Raw genomic sequence first — 15,963 nt, 5'->3', positions numbered from 1 at the left:
GAGATGAGCAGTGTGTTAAAGGCAGTTGCCTTTTCCTAGATTCGTGTCAGATCATGGCCTGGAGGGCTACAACGCTGTTTGCCAGCGCAAGATCTTGACAGCAGCACAGCACACAGAAGTAGATGCTACGTTATCTCGGGCCTACCCTCCAACTCAGCTGGAGTGGACTGCAAACCAGAGGAGAGGGAGGATGGTGCTGGACGTTCATACCTTTAACGGTAACTTGTGCTTCTGCCCTTCTGCTATCTTCTAGTCCCTAAGGATTTTCCAGTGCGGAAGTCAGCATTCAGAAAATACTTCCCTCATCTTAGTAAAGAGGGATTGGAATGCTGATTATTTCTGGCTGGTATAACCATGGGGGACACAAGCATATGAATCTAGATACGAAATTCCCAAAGTCTGGGCCTGATGAGACCTGCTATTCAGGCTGACGGATGAGATTAATCTGGGTTTGGGCCCATCTCAATGGACTTTGTCTTTCTCCCTTCTCAAATATTGACTTATGCTGCCTCTTGAGAGCTCAGAAGCTCTGACATGAACGCAGGACACCCCTTCTCTGGCTCCTTGGTGACTGGAGTGCTGGCCCAAGTGAACCAGGACACTGCGAGGATTTTCAGCTGTTGGGTTAGAAATGCCAACCTGTGCCATCAAACAGTTATTTTGAATGTGAATGTGTTCACGTGGAGCCCTCCATGTGCTTCCAGTCCTCCTGTGCCCCCCTGCACCCAGGAGTGTATAAGACTTTCCAGCTGGACTCTGCCTGTGTCCTGCAGAGCTTAGGTGTTGCTTTGCATCCTGCCAGGGAGACTGTGTGTACTGACTTTCTTTTCTGTGCTAGAGGAGAAATTCTCAGCTGAGGTGGAGTCCTGGATGACTGGGGAGCAGTACGCAGGCTGGATCCTGAGTGCAAGGTACTGCCAGAGGATGGGAGAAGATCTGGGAGTGTGAAAGAGGCTGTCACTGGTTCTAAAGTTCAGACTGGTCAGGGCTGCAGGCTCAAATTTGTGTGGTCAGATACGGAATTGCCACTCATTACCCACTCTGGCTTGTGCTCTCTCCTTCACCCACCTGATCTAGTGGAAGGTATTTCTTCCCACGGCAGGAGGTTGGAACTAGATGATCTTTAAGGTCCCTTCCAATCTAAACCATTATATGATACTATGATTCTACAATTCCACCAGTGTGCATAAACTGGGCTGCTTTAGGAACAGAGGGATCACTGGTGTGATCTGTCAGAGCAGCTTCAGAGAAAAGATTAAAAAAAAAAAGACCAAATCTTGATTCTATTTTTTTCTTGACCCTGGACACTTAAATGTTGATTCAAACCCTAAATCTTAAGGACTAAGGCAGGCATAGACAAGGGAAGAGGAAACTGAATGCAGTGTATTCCTTTCTCTCCTCTGCCTGCCTGGACATCTTTTCTCTCCTTTCTCTGTTACCAGTGGCTGTGATAAGAAGTCTCGAGGATGGTCTATCTCCATGTTTACTGGAAATACATGGCAAGACCTGCTGGGCTGTGACTTTGTGCTGGACCTCATTGGAGAGATGGAGGAGTTCAGCAACCTCGGCAGCCCCTCTCAGTCCTCAGCTGAGTACCCCATCACTCCTGTAACAGACAGAAGCTTCCTCCAGAGCTCTGACCTGGATTCGTGAGTCACTTCATCCTCCTGCCCCACCACTTGTGGCCCTGTCGCCCAGTGGCTTGTATTTCTCTCAGCATTCTGTGCTGTCCTCATCTCATTTTCTTCTTCAACAGTATCCCTCCTGCTCCAGGCATCCGGGCCCCTACCTTCCCACCACTGAGCCTGCCTCCAGAATTCAGCAGTCTCCATCCAGGTGAGCTCCTACCCAGGACTGTGCTCTGCGGAGGGCTAGAGGGGCCCCAGCCAGGGAATCAGAGCAGAGGGGGAAACAGGTGATTCTTCTTGGATGTAGAGCAAGGGCTCCAAAACATGACTGTCTAATGGGGACCTGCCTTGTCACCAGACTTCTCTCTGCTCTTAGATCCAAGATTCAGAGGTGACCCGAGGACCCCTGGAGGCTTGGATCACTATCTGGATGATCTTTTCAGCCCTGTGCTGCATCAAAGCTCAAGAGCATCAGTAAGTCTCTTTTGATGTTCCCTTCTTCTTTCTTTCTGCAGCTCTCCTGTCCCTGTGTGTCCCTCAAACCTGTCTCTGCCTATTCCCTCTGCCTCTTCTCAGCTCAGATATGCCTTTGAATGGCTCTCCCCCTGTGAAATCTACCTCTTTGAGCTCAGATAACTCTGTTTTCTCTTGATGCGCAGGATATGGAGAGCAGGGAGAGTCTGACCGGACGCATGAAAGGAGGTGGGAAGATTGGACCCACACAGAGAGGAATCTTTCCTTCCACAGGTCTGTAAGGGGATGGAGACAGCTGGCAGCACCTGTGGGGCTACATAAGGTTCAGTGAGCACAAGTTAATTAAATTAATTAATTAATTAAATACTAATGATTGCATAGGCTCAACTGATTAATGAAGAACATTGGTCTTTAGCGTAGGTCATCAGAAGTTGCACTCCTTGCTCCCAGGTGCTGGGAGACATGATTTGGGGAAGGCGCTAGGTGAGGGTACCACCTTTATTCTGCTTTTAATTTATCTCTTGAGTTGGTCTCGGGGTCAAGGCAACAGGTAGCTTGCTTCTGACCCAGGCCACCTCTTCCCTAGGCCAATACTTGTGAGTCCTGTATTTGCCGTCTATTCACCTTGTGCTTTCACAAAATAATCGCTGCCTTTCTCAGGAGAGGATTTTAATCGTTCTTATGGCTTCCTTACAGAATTTCCCATCATCTCTAGCTATTCTTTGGGTTAGTAAGTCTGAACCCTGCAGAGGTTCTGGTTTGTGTGTTTGGTTTCTTTACTTTTCCTCATTTCTGTGGAGCTAAGACTCAGGTATTTTCAGTAGGGTGGAGTCAAACACCAATATGTTAATGGCACTGAGAAATCTGCATGTGTAGGAACATACGCAGCTGTTTCAGAAAGGTGGGGAATGTCCTGTTGAGATTATTACTGAGACTGGGACTATTTTTGGCTATTGTAGAGGTTCTGGGGCATGACAAACCCTGTTGCAGATCACTGGCCTGAGGCCAGTTTGTCACTTATGTGGCTACTTGCGTTATTGTGGGATGTGAAGGTCTCTCCGTGGCATCCCTGTGCCATTCTCACTGGCAAGGACACCATGATTCAGTAGACCTATGCTGTGTGCTGACTCACTCCTACCTGAGACTGATCTCCATGCCCCTTGCTCTGATAGCTTTGCCCTCAGCAGGATTTCTGTTTTGTGGCCTCATGTGAGACTTGACTACTGGGAGCAGAAAAATTCCTTTCTCCCCACAGTTCCTTCACATGATGACAGGACTCGTTCATTCACCCTTGTTACCTGCTGAAAAGAGACCAATATGGATGTGGCAGTCCCAGAGATCTTTGTCCAAACCTCAAGAAGAGCCCTTTTCTGTAACCATACAGAGGCAGGAGTTATTTATATGCTTAGTCATGAAGGATGGTGGTGTCCTAAGCTACGCTGCAGAGGCAGGATCTGGATCCTGTTATTGTAAACTCTTGCAGGCCATACATTTCTGTTTGGCTTCCATTTTTCACCTGAGCTTTGCAGTGTTCTGCTGTGTGTGAAGAAATAAATGGTTGGTGCATGCGGAGAGAACCAGCGTATGTGTTGTGTTTTGTGGGGATTCATCAGGGATTTCTGATCTGGGATTCCCCAAAAGCACCGTGCATGTGGCCTTTTGCCTCTAGGCTTCTCTGGAATGACTCAAGCACCAGTTTACCAGCCCATGCCTTCCATGATGGGGATGCCTATGATGCCAGCAGCTGGTGGGGTTGCACCTATGCCAGGTAACAACACAGTGTTTCAGTAACTATACAGGGGATAGGAGGGTGGGTGTTGTAATGGAGCCTGTGCGTTTGAACATCAGGCGAGGTGCACAGTGAACACTCAGCGCTGATGCTCAAGCACTATGGGGAACAATTGTCTGTGAGTGTTTGCAGACGTGTGTCTTCCACAGCCATGGTTATGCCGCAGCCTGTGGTTCCAGCTGTAGATGCCAGTCAGTTAGCAGCACAACAGCAAGCCTTTATCAACCAGCAAGCCATGCTCATGGTGAGTGGAAGGGACTGGCTGGGAGGGGCCCAGGAACTGGGGAAAAATAATGCACTGGTGTATGTACTGTGAAGAGGTTAGCCACGCTGCCCTCCTGCCTTAGGCCTGCTCTGTAACACTCTGTGCTTATGTGCTGGAGATTAGGTATGTAAAGCTGGGATTATTTAAGACTGCAGAAGAGGGAACCCCCTTTTTTGCCATTTGTGTACATGGGAACACCATAGGTGAGTGAATAGAAAGGACAAGAGCAGGCCGCAAGAAGCCTCAGCTGTAATTCCCATGTGGTTTTAAGATGGGATTTGCTACAGATGCAGATCTGCAGTGTTCTGGTTTCTGTACAAGGCCTTGTGCGTGCGTGGAGGTCCCAGCTCTCTCACTGGTAGCTGAGCCTTTTGGGTGGTGTTAGGAGCTCTGCATACTTGGCCAGGTGGGAACAGACTCGCTGGGCATGCCTTGTCCCGTCACACTGGGAAATCTACAGTTGACTATATAGATGTTCGGTGATTACCAGTGAAAGAATGGGACAGCCTGAGTGATGGCCGGTGTTCTTATGTAGCCTAGAGCTCATGGACATTGCAATTCTTTCCTCCAGGCCCAGCAGATGACCCTTCAAGCCATGAGCATTTCTCAGCAACAGCAGCAGCAGCAGCAGCAACAGCGGTGGCAACCACCTCTCACGAGCTCAAAGCCAAGAGTCTCAAGTCCACCACAAGCCCAAGCCTCAGCTCCAGCCTCAGCCCCAGTCCCAACCACTTTCCCAAAACCCAAGAATCCTCCCAGCAGCCAGAATGCTGCACCACCACCACCAAAGGCTCCAGAACCACTAGCTAAGGCAGAAAAATCGGTATGAGAAACAAACAGTGGTGGTGAATTTGTTTTGAATTTCATGATTTGTATTTGCTCTGCTTCCCTTCCAGTGTGGCAGTGGTTTGGCAGAGAGCAGAGAGCTATGCTTACCTATGATACTGAGGCCTTTCAAACTCTGCTTGCTGAGTCTTTAAGACACAGGATTAAACCTTGATGGCATTAGCTCTGTGGAGGTTTGGCTGCAGCGTTGGCCAGTTAATTCCCAGCTGATCTGATTTTTGCCACAGGAAAATTCATCACTCTGAGTTCTTTTTCTTCCAGCAGGCTGTCTTTGCCCTTTAACATACTTTCTCTGGACTTGGTTGATGATTCCTTGGGTCAGAGACTGCTCTCTTGAGACAATTCCAGATGGGGCCAAGTTCTAGATCAGAACTTGGCAAGGGATGATAGCCTCTGAACTTAAGCGCACTATGGTATCTGCTGGCCAGCGCAAACTAGCATGTTGTGAATTGCTTGCAGGTTTATGACTACACAGAAGATGAGTACGAGTACTCCAACAGTGAAGATGATGACTATCCTCGGGAAACTTTCCAGCAGAAGAGAGAATATTTTCAGAAGATGGGTGAGCATCTACCACTTTCTGCAGCCTCCCTGGCATAACGAGGTGTTCTTGTTTCCTTGTCTGGAACCTAGCTAATACCTGCAGGAGCTGCTGATGCTGTGTGGAGCAGGAGTTTTGGGTGCCCAGTCAGCTGGCTACAATTCAGATTGTGAGGTGTTCTGTTGCCAGTTTTCTAGAAATCTTTGGGTTTGTGACTGCCACACCCTCCTTTGTTTCTGGAAAGCATAGGCTTCTGCTGACTGATGTCACCACTGGGAACTACCTCATTAGTGCCCGGTTTTGGCTGTGGGTTTAACTAGCTCAAGTCCCTCTTTCTATGCAGGAGAGCAAGAGATCCGAGTAAAGCAAGTCAGGCCTCCTTCCAAGATCTGGACGCCTCCAGCAAATCCCGAGCCGAAGCAGGAGGAAAAGGAAGAGGAGCAGGAGAAGAGGAAAGAAGAGAAGCCCAGCCCTAAAGCAGAGGCAGGTAAGATGCTGTGCAGTGGAGCCCCAAGCAGGCTGACAAACAGGAACTTTCTAGGAGCATCAGGCCAGGCTATAGCCAGAGAAGGAAAGGATCTGGCTCTTCTGGGAATCTGCATCATGACAGGAGAGGAGAGAGAGAGAAAAGCCTAAGCTTTGGGAAGTGGGATCCCAAAGCAAGGCAGAGGAAGGCCATGGCCAGTCAGCCTAGGTGTGAAAGAGATGGAGCTTCAAATGAGATAAAGTGATTTCTCCTGTGTCTTTGCTGGTCTGTTGGTTAAAGCTGTCATCCCCAATAGCTCCTGCTGCCCCTTCGCCACCTCCTGAGCCAAAGCCAAAAAAGCAGATGCCAAAAGCGAAGAAGGAGCCACCTGTAGTGAAGCCTTCAGGCCCTGAGTCGCGACCTGCACCCAGCCGGGAGATCCGCAACATCATCAAAATGTACCAGAGCAGGCCAGCTCCTGAGCCCCAGCCTATCGAGCCTGTCAGGTGAGAGAGTGGGATCCACCCTGGTGGGCAGGAAGGAGTTGAGTGGCACTATAGCCCAGAACTGCCACATGGCTCCATTGTGGTCACAGCCCCTCTGCAGCCCCTGTTAACCGTGTTCCACATTTCCTTGCAGGAGAGTGCCCAAGCCATTCATAAAGAAGAATGACCCCAAAAATGAGGCTCTGGCCAAGCTGGGAATGATGAACCTCCCATCTCCCAAATCAGTGAGTTCCTTGTTTTCCAGTCACCTAAGAACTCAACAAAGAGAGCCTATGTGTCCAACCGTTTGGGAGATACCTCGTAGTGCAGTAGCAGCCAGGTGATTTCTTGTTGAGTGAACTCACACCATGGTGCTGCCCATGCTAGACTGGGTTCCAGTCTGTGAAGTCACTTGAGGTCCTGGAGAAAAGCCTCTGGAGCAGCAAGTTCTATTGTGATATGTTTAAGACTGATCTGAAAGCAAGAAACTCATGTTCCCCACATTTGGCACCAAGGTTTTGACTCATTAGTATCTTTTTTTCCCCTTCTCATCTGGAGGATTCTGTCTCAAATATATGGTTCTCTGCACCTGAGTTTGCTTGATCTTCATCTTTTCATAGATCATGTGCTGATTTAAAGGTCCTGGTATCCCTGTTCACACAGATCTTGCTTCTAGGGTTGGACTGCTGTCCTAGGAATGATTTGTAACAGCAGTGTCAGCACAGAGCACAGTAATGCAGAGAACGACTGGGTCAAATGGTTTTGCTGTCTTGCAGCCATCCCCAATGCCACAAGAGAAGAAAACACCTCCACCTCTCAAGCCCAAGCCAGGCACAGCTTCCAGCTCTATCAAGGAGAAGCAGTTGCCTCTCTTGTCAGTCTTCAGCTGGGAGAGTACCCCACCAGGTGCCCAGGGCCCTCCTGCTCCCCCTCCTGCCCCACCATTGCCTTCGCCTCCCTCGCCTGGGAATCAAGGCTCTCAGGAGTCCACAGGGAAGGGTGAGTGTTGACTTCACCCAAGTGGGATTTGGTAGCAGGGGCAGTGGGGAGAGGATGGGGTCAGAATCAGCCCTATGGCCTCGAAGAGTCACAGCTCACGTTCTGTCATTGGCCAGCTGGCCAACGACTGGATGGGCTGTGTGAAATTAGAGAAGCTGTCACAGTTCCAGTCTGGCCCAGCACTCAGTGTGGCTCTTCCCAGCTCTTCCCTTTCTTCGCAGCACAGTGCACGATGTCAGGCACCTAAGATGAAGGAGGAGCTGGGTTTCTCTGAAAAATGCAGCTAAAACCAGAAAGGACCTTTGGGCTACAGCTTTATCAAGGTCCAGTTCACAATACGTTTTATTGCCTATCTGAAGCATAAGTACTTTATCAGAGCTGCAATTCAATGGATGGACTTCAGACAAGTGAGGAATGGGAAGCCACGTGTTTTACCTTCTAGAGCCTCTGGAGAGTCCTTGGAGACAGACTGAGGAATGAGGGAATGTTTCTCAGAGAGCTAATGAGAGCCTGAGAGACTTTGGACAATGGCCAAACAAGGAGTATCTGGATGCTGCACACCTGAAAAATGGCATAGCTAATGTTTCTCAGCAGGAGGCTGGAAGTGTTATTCAGTCCTAGGTTTTGCCTCTGAATTGCAGTGGGAGCCTGGAGCCTTAATTCATTTTATATTTTGCTGCTATTTTGGAGACATGTACCAATATATTTCAAGCTGTTTAAAACTCTCATCAGCATCACATAACATGCAAGGAACAGTCAGTCAAGCACATTACTGCAGGACTCCATCCTGTGTCAGCTTCCCTGGTATGAAAGCATGTCCCTGTTTCACTCCCCCTCTCGCTTAAAAAAATTGATCTTTAGGAAGTCCTGTGAAAGTAAGTGAAAATAACTGCATTAGCTTGAAAAATCCCTACTTGCTTTTGAATAGGAATGTAGAAACAGCTTAACTGAACTACTACATTTCTTGGTTGTCTATGAAATCTAAAGTTTCAAAAGTTGGGAATGCTTAAATGAAGATATTCCTACCTTGGAAAGCAAAGCCTTTGAATGGTTGTTTTCAGACTGAGCCTGTTTTTAATAGATCTCCTGCAAAGAGAAAATCCAGTGCAAGTACTGGGTGCCTTGTACCAGAACTTTGCAGTCTGCATGCTCAGGGGAGAACTTCCTTTTGAAACCTTTAGCAGCCTTTTTACAATGATGTAAAGTGAAACTGTGTCTTCAAGCTTAAGCACGGGGTAGTATTTTGCCTGGGACACTGTGTGCTCCCTGTCTCCGGAGTGTTTCTGTTATGAGCACTGAACTTTGGGGCTAGCACAAGTATAAATGCTATCAGAAATGCTGGTACTCACATGATGACTGTTTTGTGCATGTGTTCACATTAGCTGATCACTGACCTTCTAGAGGGTTCTTGACAGTTATCTTCAGTCAGGAACATGGCACTGTCCCCTTTCTCTTGGTAGGTCCTTGGCAGGTGAGCCTGTAGTCAGCAAAACCCATCTTCACTGCTTTTTCTCCTCATACAGACTCTACTGTAACAGTAGCAGATGATGATGGTATCAAGACCCAGTTGTACAAGCTTGCTACCAGTGTCAGCTTTTCCTATGACAACCCTGCCTGGAAAATCTTTCTGCGTAAAGAGGTACAATTAATCAGCTGAGGGCTGGCTATGGGGGGAGGGAACTGGTCCCACATTTAATTAAAATAATTTTTCGCACCTAGTGTGATATAAGAGCATAAAAATAGTTCTGGGAGGAGTCAGAGGCAGGGGATCTGGGTCCTACTCTGCCTTACTGACACTGGTGCCTTAGTTTCCCACCCTGTCCTTTCCTTCCTCTGTAAAGCACTAAAAGGTCTACAAATGAAGTAAATTTGTTTTTACCTGGTGCTTTCCTGTTAAAATAGTACAAATGTGTTTAAAATAATGTATTGGAGAGTGCACTGAACTGACCAGGGTTCATCCCAGAGTCTCACCACTTTGCTTTTGGTCCTTTGTTCCCGGTCCTTCTGTTTACATTCACAATGTCTATTCTCTGCCTGCCCTTAGCGATGGACTCACTCCTCTCTGGCAGTAGGACCTGTGGATTCCAAAACATCCCTGGAGAGCTATTTCTGCAACATCTGTAAACATCTGTAACATTATTATTGTTTTTATCCTCCTCTTGCAGGTGTTTTACCCCAAAGAAAATTTCAGTCACCCTTATTGTCTGAACTTGCTGTGCGAACAGGTACGTACTGGTGTATGACTCAAGGCCTGTTGTCTCTCTGTTTGGGGACAAAAGACTCCATAGTGGCATTGCATAAGTTGCCTTCACTTCTGCATCCCTAGCAGTGTTAGCCTCTTCTCCAGGTCCATCCGGTCAAGTGCCTGCTCACTCCTTTCAAACTCAGTCTATTTAACAGCTTCAGATGCTTCAGCACACTCAGATGTGGCCTTTTCAATGGAAGTCTCTGTTTCCTTCCTCTGCAGATCCTGTGTGACACCTTCTCTGATTCCTGTCTTCGGATCTCCAGGGAAGAGAAGCGCAAGATGAAAGACCTGCTGAGTAATTAGCAAGCCCATCGTCCCTTTCTCCCTGGGCCCACCCCAGCTTTTGATTTGAAGCGAGAAACCAGCCTCCAAGCCCTTTCAGGCAGGACTTTGGGCAGAGGAGAAGCGTTTGTTACTACATCAATAAAGCACATTTGTGTGTGCTGTGTAGTGCAGTGTAGGAACATTTGTTTATTCTAAATGGCCAGAAAATGGCCCTGAAATTTCTCTGAGCCAGAAACACTTAGTTCTGATATGTTTACTGTGGGAAGAGGAAACTGAGGCCCAAGGATGGGATTTTGAGTTGTCTCAAAATCCAACTGTTTTTCACAGGAGTTTCATGGGAAGGGGGAGAGAAACTAGTAGTAGGCTGGTGTGTGCAAGTAACGTGGTATGTTTTCGCCTCTGCATGTTGTTTGCTGCTCTGCTGGGGAGGACTGGTGGGAATGAGTCCCTGGGCAGAGAAAGGCTTGGCCATCTTTGTTTTACTGAGAAAGTATCTGCTTTGTACCCTTCCTAGTGGAGTTTCGGGTTGGCAACGATGTCCAGTCCATTCAGGAGGATGGGATAAAGAAGAGGATTGTACTGGCTGCTCGGGATAACTGGGCTAACTATTTCTCCCGCCTTTTCCCAGTTCATGTGAGTCTTAATCTTCTCACCAGACCCTGGACTTACTTTGGCTGTGTGGCTCTAGTTCATCTGGGATCTCTTTCTGTCTCCCTGCCTGGCCACACATCACTCATTCTTCTGAGCCTTAACGGGTTTGACAGCTCTGTCAGCCCAGGACCTCCTTCATGGTACATATGGTGGCATCTTCTTCCCCTGCTGCATCCTGTCCAGGTGGGATGGAGCTTTTGATGTTTTTTGCTGCACTTCCCTTACAGGGTGAAAATGGAAGTGATGTACAGATCCTGGGTGTTTCTCACCGGGGCATGCGGTTGCTGAAGGTGGTGAAAGCAGCTGGCTATAATCCTGAGCACCTGAAGATTCTTCACAGCTACAGGTGGGCAAAAGGGCACTGATTGCTGCAGGATGGTGATTGGTCACTTGCAGGATGTTTCAGAGTGTAGGAGACAGACTGAACAGGTGAGATGAAAATCATCTAGTTGTGCTGTGCTCTCTAGGATTGTCCCAGGCCAGTTGTGACTCACTGACCTTCCTTCTAACGAATTTGGCCTTTCCCTTTCCTTCCTACCTGATGCTTTGCTTACAATAAGTGAGTGCTAGGTCTGAGTCAGCTCCATGCTTGTTGTCAGACAGGAGGTCCTCAGGGTGGTGTGGTGAAAGCCACGAGCAGCCTATGCTGCTGTTACTGTTGTAACACAGTGCTGGTGGATGGTCACCCTCTGGAGCCTGCTGAGGCCTGTCTCCATTCTCAGTCCTTGGAATGAGCTCCAATCCCCACAGTCTGCATCCCTAGTTCTGGCAGAAGGAGCCTGAGCACGCTGGCTCTGTTCTCAGCTTTGCAGATGTGCTGTCAGTGGAACTGAAGGGCAGCAATGGCCTGGAGTTCTCTCTGAAGACAGAGCAGCTCTTCCTGCACTCTCCAAAGGCTCCATGCATCAAGGCCATGGTGGAACTCTTCATCCAGGAGCTGAGGCAGGTGAGAGAGTGGCTGTAGTGAAATAGGGAACGAAGATGGTTTCCCACACAGACCTGAGAGGGTCCATGGAATGACATAGTCTGAGTCCTTCACATCCTGAGGATGAGATTTGACCACCCCATCACTTTTTTTTTCCCAGGACACCAACTACGTCATTGCTCTGCGCAGCTACATCACAGATGACAAGAGCCTTCTTAGCTTCAAGAAGGGCGACCTCATTGAGTTACTGCCCATGCAAGGCGTGGAGCCAGGTAAGGGAGTTTGTTGAGATTGGCAGGAGAGGTGGGGACTGGATTCAAGGGCCTGCTGGATCCATGGTGCCCAGGAGCTCTACATGCTGCTGTCAAGCAAACGAGAGGAAATTGGACTGTTTTGGGCTGGCACAGTCACCTTCAGCTCTACCATTCTCTGACTGCAGCTCACCTATTTCTAGCTGCCAGTTATAGAGGATGCAGGAAAGCCTGGTCAGAGTTTGCTGCTCTCCTTTGCCAGTAGGATGCTTCACTGCTCATTTCTCTTGGTAGCTGCCGTGGTTCCTGACTCTTTCTTCACCATTTCTGCAGGCTGGCAGTTCGGCTCCACTGGCGGCCGCTGTGGTATTTTCCCCACCAGCCTGGTGCAACTGGCTGCAGCCCCTGATTACCTCAGCACCAGCATGGACAGACGTGGAAGGCTGCGGAAGGACGTGAAAGCTTCCCCAGAGAGCAGGAACAACAGCAAAGAGGTGAGTTGTCCTTGGGGAGCTGATAGGGGACGTGGACAGGTTCTGTGGGAGCTGCCAGAGTGGGTCTGCAGCCCTGGTAGTGTCTGATGTCCAAGGCTAGAGGAAAGAAAATGATCACTTAATCCTTGCAGATAGACACTCAAATTACAGTATTATAGCGGCACGGGGGGAGGCCCCACACACAGATGAGGCCTTCCCAGGTCTGGCAGGTGAGCAGAATACACACTGCAGTTCCTCAGCTGACTTTTCAGGGTGGGTTTGGTGCCTGTCTCCACAGGGTTCTGTTCCCAGCCTGACATCAGAACCCACCAGCACCACGGTAGTCTCTGCTGGCGATAATTACACCATGATGGACTTCGCCGCAGCCTACTTCAGAGAGGCTCAGTCCCTGTGAGTAGGCTGTGGACCTTCATGAAAATGCATATGCCAGGACCAAGCCATTTCTGGGAGTGTTTCTTAGGTTGCATATTCTCTCTCCTCTGTCTAGGCGGGGACTGAAGGGGACACCTGCTGAAGGGAAAAGTGCAGCTGACCTGGTCCAACACACCAAGGTGAGCCCAGTCTCTTTCCATGGCTACAGCCAGAACCTCAGCTTCAGCATTGCCTCCAGCTTTGTCCCTACATGGCAAAAGCACAGAGGTCAGATCCTTGGCTGCAGTCTCTGAAGGAGTGTAGGTGCCCTCTACTCCTCACTGCTGCCTGCAAGATACTGGGAGCTTGTGTCATTTGTGAAGCCTGCAGCACAGCTCTGCGTGATCTGTCTCCTCATCTTACCCTGGTATTCTGGCCCTGCAGGTCCCAATCCAGGAGTCTTTGCTCCAGTACTCTGACAGTGAGCTGAATGAGCTTGCTACGAAGAACTTCAAGAGTAAGTATCCCCCTAGGACACAACACTGCAGAGGCTGGAGGGGGGTGAGCGGGATGGTCTTGGTGGCTACACGCAGGCGTCATAGAGCCCAGAGCAGGAAATGAAAACTGTGAGAGGAGGGCCCCTTTATGACATTTCTCTAGTTAATAACCACCTGTGTCCATGCTGAAAGCATCCATGAAAATGCGCTATGTTCTTGGACACTTTGCACTTGATGCACACACTGCCTGGGCTGATGCCCCACTGTGTACATGTCCAGTGCAAGCCTGGAGAAGAAGAGCTTTCAGGACATTTTCTAGTCTGCTGCCTGCCCCATGGCAGGGTCACTTCTCCTTAGACCTAAGTGCCAGCCTTTGCTTTGCAGCTCTGATGCGGTTCATGGGAGATCAACCAAAGCTCAAGAACCAGAATGAGGTTGAATGCATCTATGAAATCCTTCAGGTTTGTGAGGGGAACGAAGAGCCAAGACCTTGCTGGGAAGGGAGAGAGCAGGGAGAGCCATAATGCAACCTCCCATCTGAGAGAGGGAGCTGAAACAGAGAGGCTAATTGAAAAACGAGAGCATTTGCATGTAAATGGTTTCCCTGGACATTGCTGTCTGGATGAGGGTATAACCTGCCTCTCCTTTGAGCCTAGACAGCACTACAGACCAGACATTGCAAAGTCCAAGCTTTAAGCCACATTGGCAGAGCTCTGGAGCTGGGAGAGGAAGGGCACAGAGACAACCTGAGGCCTCTCCGGCCTCGTCTTCTCTCTGACACTGCCTTCTCCTCTCTGAATGCAGCTGTGTAAGGAGAAGGAGAGTTTGCATGATGAAGTCTACTGCCAGGTCATCAAACAGGTCACCCACAACCCTAACCAGTGAGTACCAGCACTATCAGCTCCTGTGCATGCACAGATGGAGGGGAACTGGCTACATGGACAGCTGGACCAGGGGAGAGGCTGCCCTGTAATGATGTATTGTCCCCAGCTGCTCAGTTGCTGGGACTTTTGCTGAGCACTCAGGTAATTTAGCCAGTTGCTGGGTTTTGTTTTTTCACTTCACTGGATGTTTGTCCTTGTATCTCTGGCTGCTGATATATCTGGGCACTGGTAAACATGCCCGGTAGCTCCTGGCAGTGGTGCTGCTCAGGGCCCTGATTTCCTCATCACAGCTCTAGGGAATCGATACAACAGTTAGGACTGGCTTGACCCCACACTGCCCTGCGATATGGTTGCAGTGACATCAGAGTGGCCTTGACTCTTCCCATTCTTTGTTTGCTGTTGGAATAACTGAATCAATTCCTTCCTCAGCATAAGAAACCTCTGACCAAGGGCCACACCTTGGTCTCCCAAAGGTGTTCAGAAGGGCAGAGCCTCACTTTGAGCTGCTTGGAGCAGAAATTGCCTTGTTCCAAGGTGCCCACAGTTCTTTCTGTCCTGCAGGGAGAACGTGCTGCGTGGTTGGTTGCTCCTAAACCTGCTAACTGGATACTTCCTCCCCTCTAACATCCTGATGCCCTATGCCACCAAGTTTCTGCAGCTAGCCAGCAGTGATCCATCCAGCACCCACCATGGTATGAATATTTCTGTGTCCTGTAAAATAAACGGCCGCCCCCTTGTTACTAAGGCCTAGTGGTCAAAGAAAGAAGACAGGATCCAGGTGGGGACATGGTCCAATGAGAAAATCTCCCTTATCCTGTTAGGCAGGACAAATGAGTTGGGTACTGAGGGACGTGAGCCTGCAGGCAGGAGTCTGCTTTGTATCTCTAGTCTCTCTGTTTGCAGAGGTCATTTCCCATTGCATCGTCATCCAGGCAAGGTGGAATTGTATGTCTGTCTGAGGCTTAGCTTAGCCCTGTGGCTTAGGTCCAGTTTGACAGCTAGACCCTGGGGGAAAGGCAGACTGTAGTCATCAGCTGTCAGGTATCTGTGTTGGAAGAGGGTTCTTGTTCTCCTATCCTGTAATTCCTGTGTTCTCCTGCTGCCCTGAATGCCGTTTGGGGCTGACCCTCTTGATTTGGATGTGTTCTGGGAGAGAGTCTCTTTCCTCTCTTAGCAGTGGCCCTGGGATAAATTCAGCACAGCCAGGATGATGTAAGACCACAGGAGACAATGCTTAGTCCTCTCTTTTGGATCAGCACATGAAGCTTTTTTCTTTTCTTGCAGATATTGCCAAGATCTGTCAGAGCAACCTGCGGAAAAATTTCATGTATGGAGGCCGTCGCCACCTTCCTTCCCCTGTGGAGATAGAGGCACTGCTGGTATTGAGGGGCAGAGAAATGGGGATGCTGGGAAGAGAGGGAGGACAGAGGCTTGCGGGCCGTGCCATGTGCAGTGTTGCAGGGGTGGTTAGTGTTCAAGAGAGGAAATGAAGCATGTGTCTATAAGGGGATTGGGAAGTGCAACGCTGTGGGGTAGGCAGGGAAGAGTCAGGTACTATGGGCAAGTAGTGGAACACGGAGATGAGGAGGGAGGAAGAATTGTGGGGCTGATGAAATCCTGCATGTCTTGCTGCCTAAAGACTGTCCTTTGCAGAAGGGGCGTGGTGCCCGCCGGCTAGTGATACTGATGCCTGGAGACGTGGAATACCTCTCCAGAATCAAGACATTCACTGTGAGTTTTTTGCTTTGAATTTCTTTGTTGATCTGGACTCTGAGCCACACCAGGGAACTCTCTTATCTGTCAAAACCTCGGGCTTGGCTTGTGCATCCCATAGTGCTGTGATAGTTTCCCACTCGCTTTCTGGGCATCCCTGGAGCAGCGGAT

General features: G+C 49.3%; 1 protein-coding gene across 1 annotated transcript in view; it reads left to right on the top strand.

Moving 5' to 3' along the window:
• The window catches only part of MYO15B (myosin XVB), a 30,954-nt gene that overhangs the window by 11,063 nt on the left and 3,928 nt on the right, over nucleotides 1–15,963 (top strand). The window contains exons 16-45 of the mRNA XM_065648096.1: nucleotides 40–218; nucleotides 839–911; nucleotides 1,443–1,649; nucleotides 1,757–1,836; nucleotides 2,005–2,102; nucleotides 2,288–2,375; nucleotides 3,772–3,870; nucleotides 4,041–4,135; nucleotides 4,728–4,979; nucleotides 5,462–5,564; nucleotides 5,887–6,030; nucleotides 6,326–6,515; nucleotides 6,649–6,739; nucleotides 7,271–7,499; nucleotides 9,017–9,132; nucleotides 9,659–9,718; nucleotides 9,961–10,036; nucleotides 10,541–10,659; nucleotides 10,905–11,023; nucleotides 11,482–11,623; nucleotides 11,763–11,874; nucleotides 12,187–12,347; nucleotides 12,625–12,737; nucleotides 12,835–12,898; nucleotides 13,143–13,215; nucleotides 13,580–13,656; nucleotides 14,000–14,076; nucleotides 14,641–14,771; nucleotides 15,364–15,458; nucleotides 15,733–15,810. Coding sequence (XP_065504168.1) covers nucleotides 40–218; nucleotides 839–911; nucleotides 1,443–1,649; nucleotides 1,757–1,836; nucleotides 2,005–2,102; nucleotides 2,288–2,375; nucleotides 3,772–3,870; nucleotides 4,041–4,135; nucleotides 4,728–4,979; nucleotides 5,462–5,564; nucleotides 5,887–6,030; nucleotides 6,326–6,515; nucleotides 6,649–6,739; nucleotides 7,271–7,499; nucleotides 9,017–9,132; nucleotides 9,659–9,718; nucleotides 9,961–10,036; nucleotides 10,541–10,659; nucleotides 10,905–11,023; nucleotides 11,482–11,623; nucleotides 11,763–11,874; nucleotides 12,187–12,347; nucleotides 12,625–12,737; nucleotides 12,835–12,898; nucleotides 13,143–13,215; nucleotides 13,580–13,656; nucleotides 14,000–14,076; nucleotides 14,641–14,771; nucleotides 15,364–15,458; nucleotides 15,733–15,810 — 3,541 coding nt within the window. The remainder of the gene's footprint in view (nucleotides 1–39; nucleotides 219–838; nucleotides 912–1,442; nucleotides 1,650–1,756; nucleotides 1,837–2,004; nucleotides 2,103–2,287; nucleotides 2,376–3,771; nucleotides 3,871–4,040; nucleotides 4,136–4,727; nucleotides 4,980–5,461; nucleotides 5,565–5,886; nucleotides 6,031–6,325; nucleotides 6,516–6,648; nucleotides 6,740–7,270; nucleotides 7,500–9,016; nucleotides 9,133–9,658; nucleotides 9,719–9,960; nucleotides 10,037–10,540; nucleotides 10,660–10,904; nucleotides 11,024–11,481; nucleotides 11,624–11,762; nucleotides 11,875–12,186; nucleotides 12,348–12,624; nucleotides 12,738–12,834; nucleotides 12,899–13,142; nucleotides 13,216–13,579; nucleotides 13,657–13,999; nucleotides 14,077–14,640; nucleotides 14,772–15,363; nucleotides 15,459–15,732; nucleotides 15,811–15,963) is intronic.

The sequence above is a fragment of the Caloenas nicobarica genome, chromosome 18, assembly GCF_036013445.1.
Source record: "Caloenas nicobarica isolate bCalNic1 chromosome 18, bCalNic1.hap1, whole genome shotgun sequence".
Taxonomy (NCBI): domain Eukaryota; kingdom Metazoa; phylum Chordata; class Aves; order Columbiformes; family Columbidae; genus Caloenas; species Caloenas nicobarica.
The sequence above is the reverse complement of the archived record's forward strand: the minus strand, read 5'-3'. Positions and strand labels throughout refer to the sequence as shown.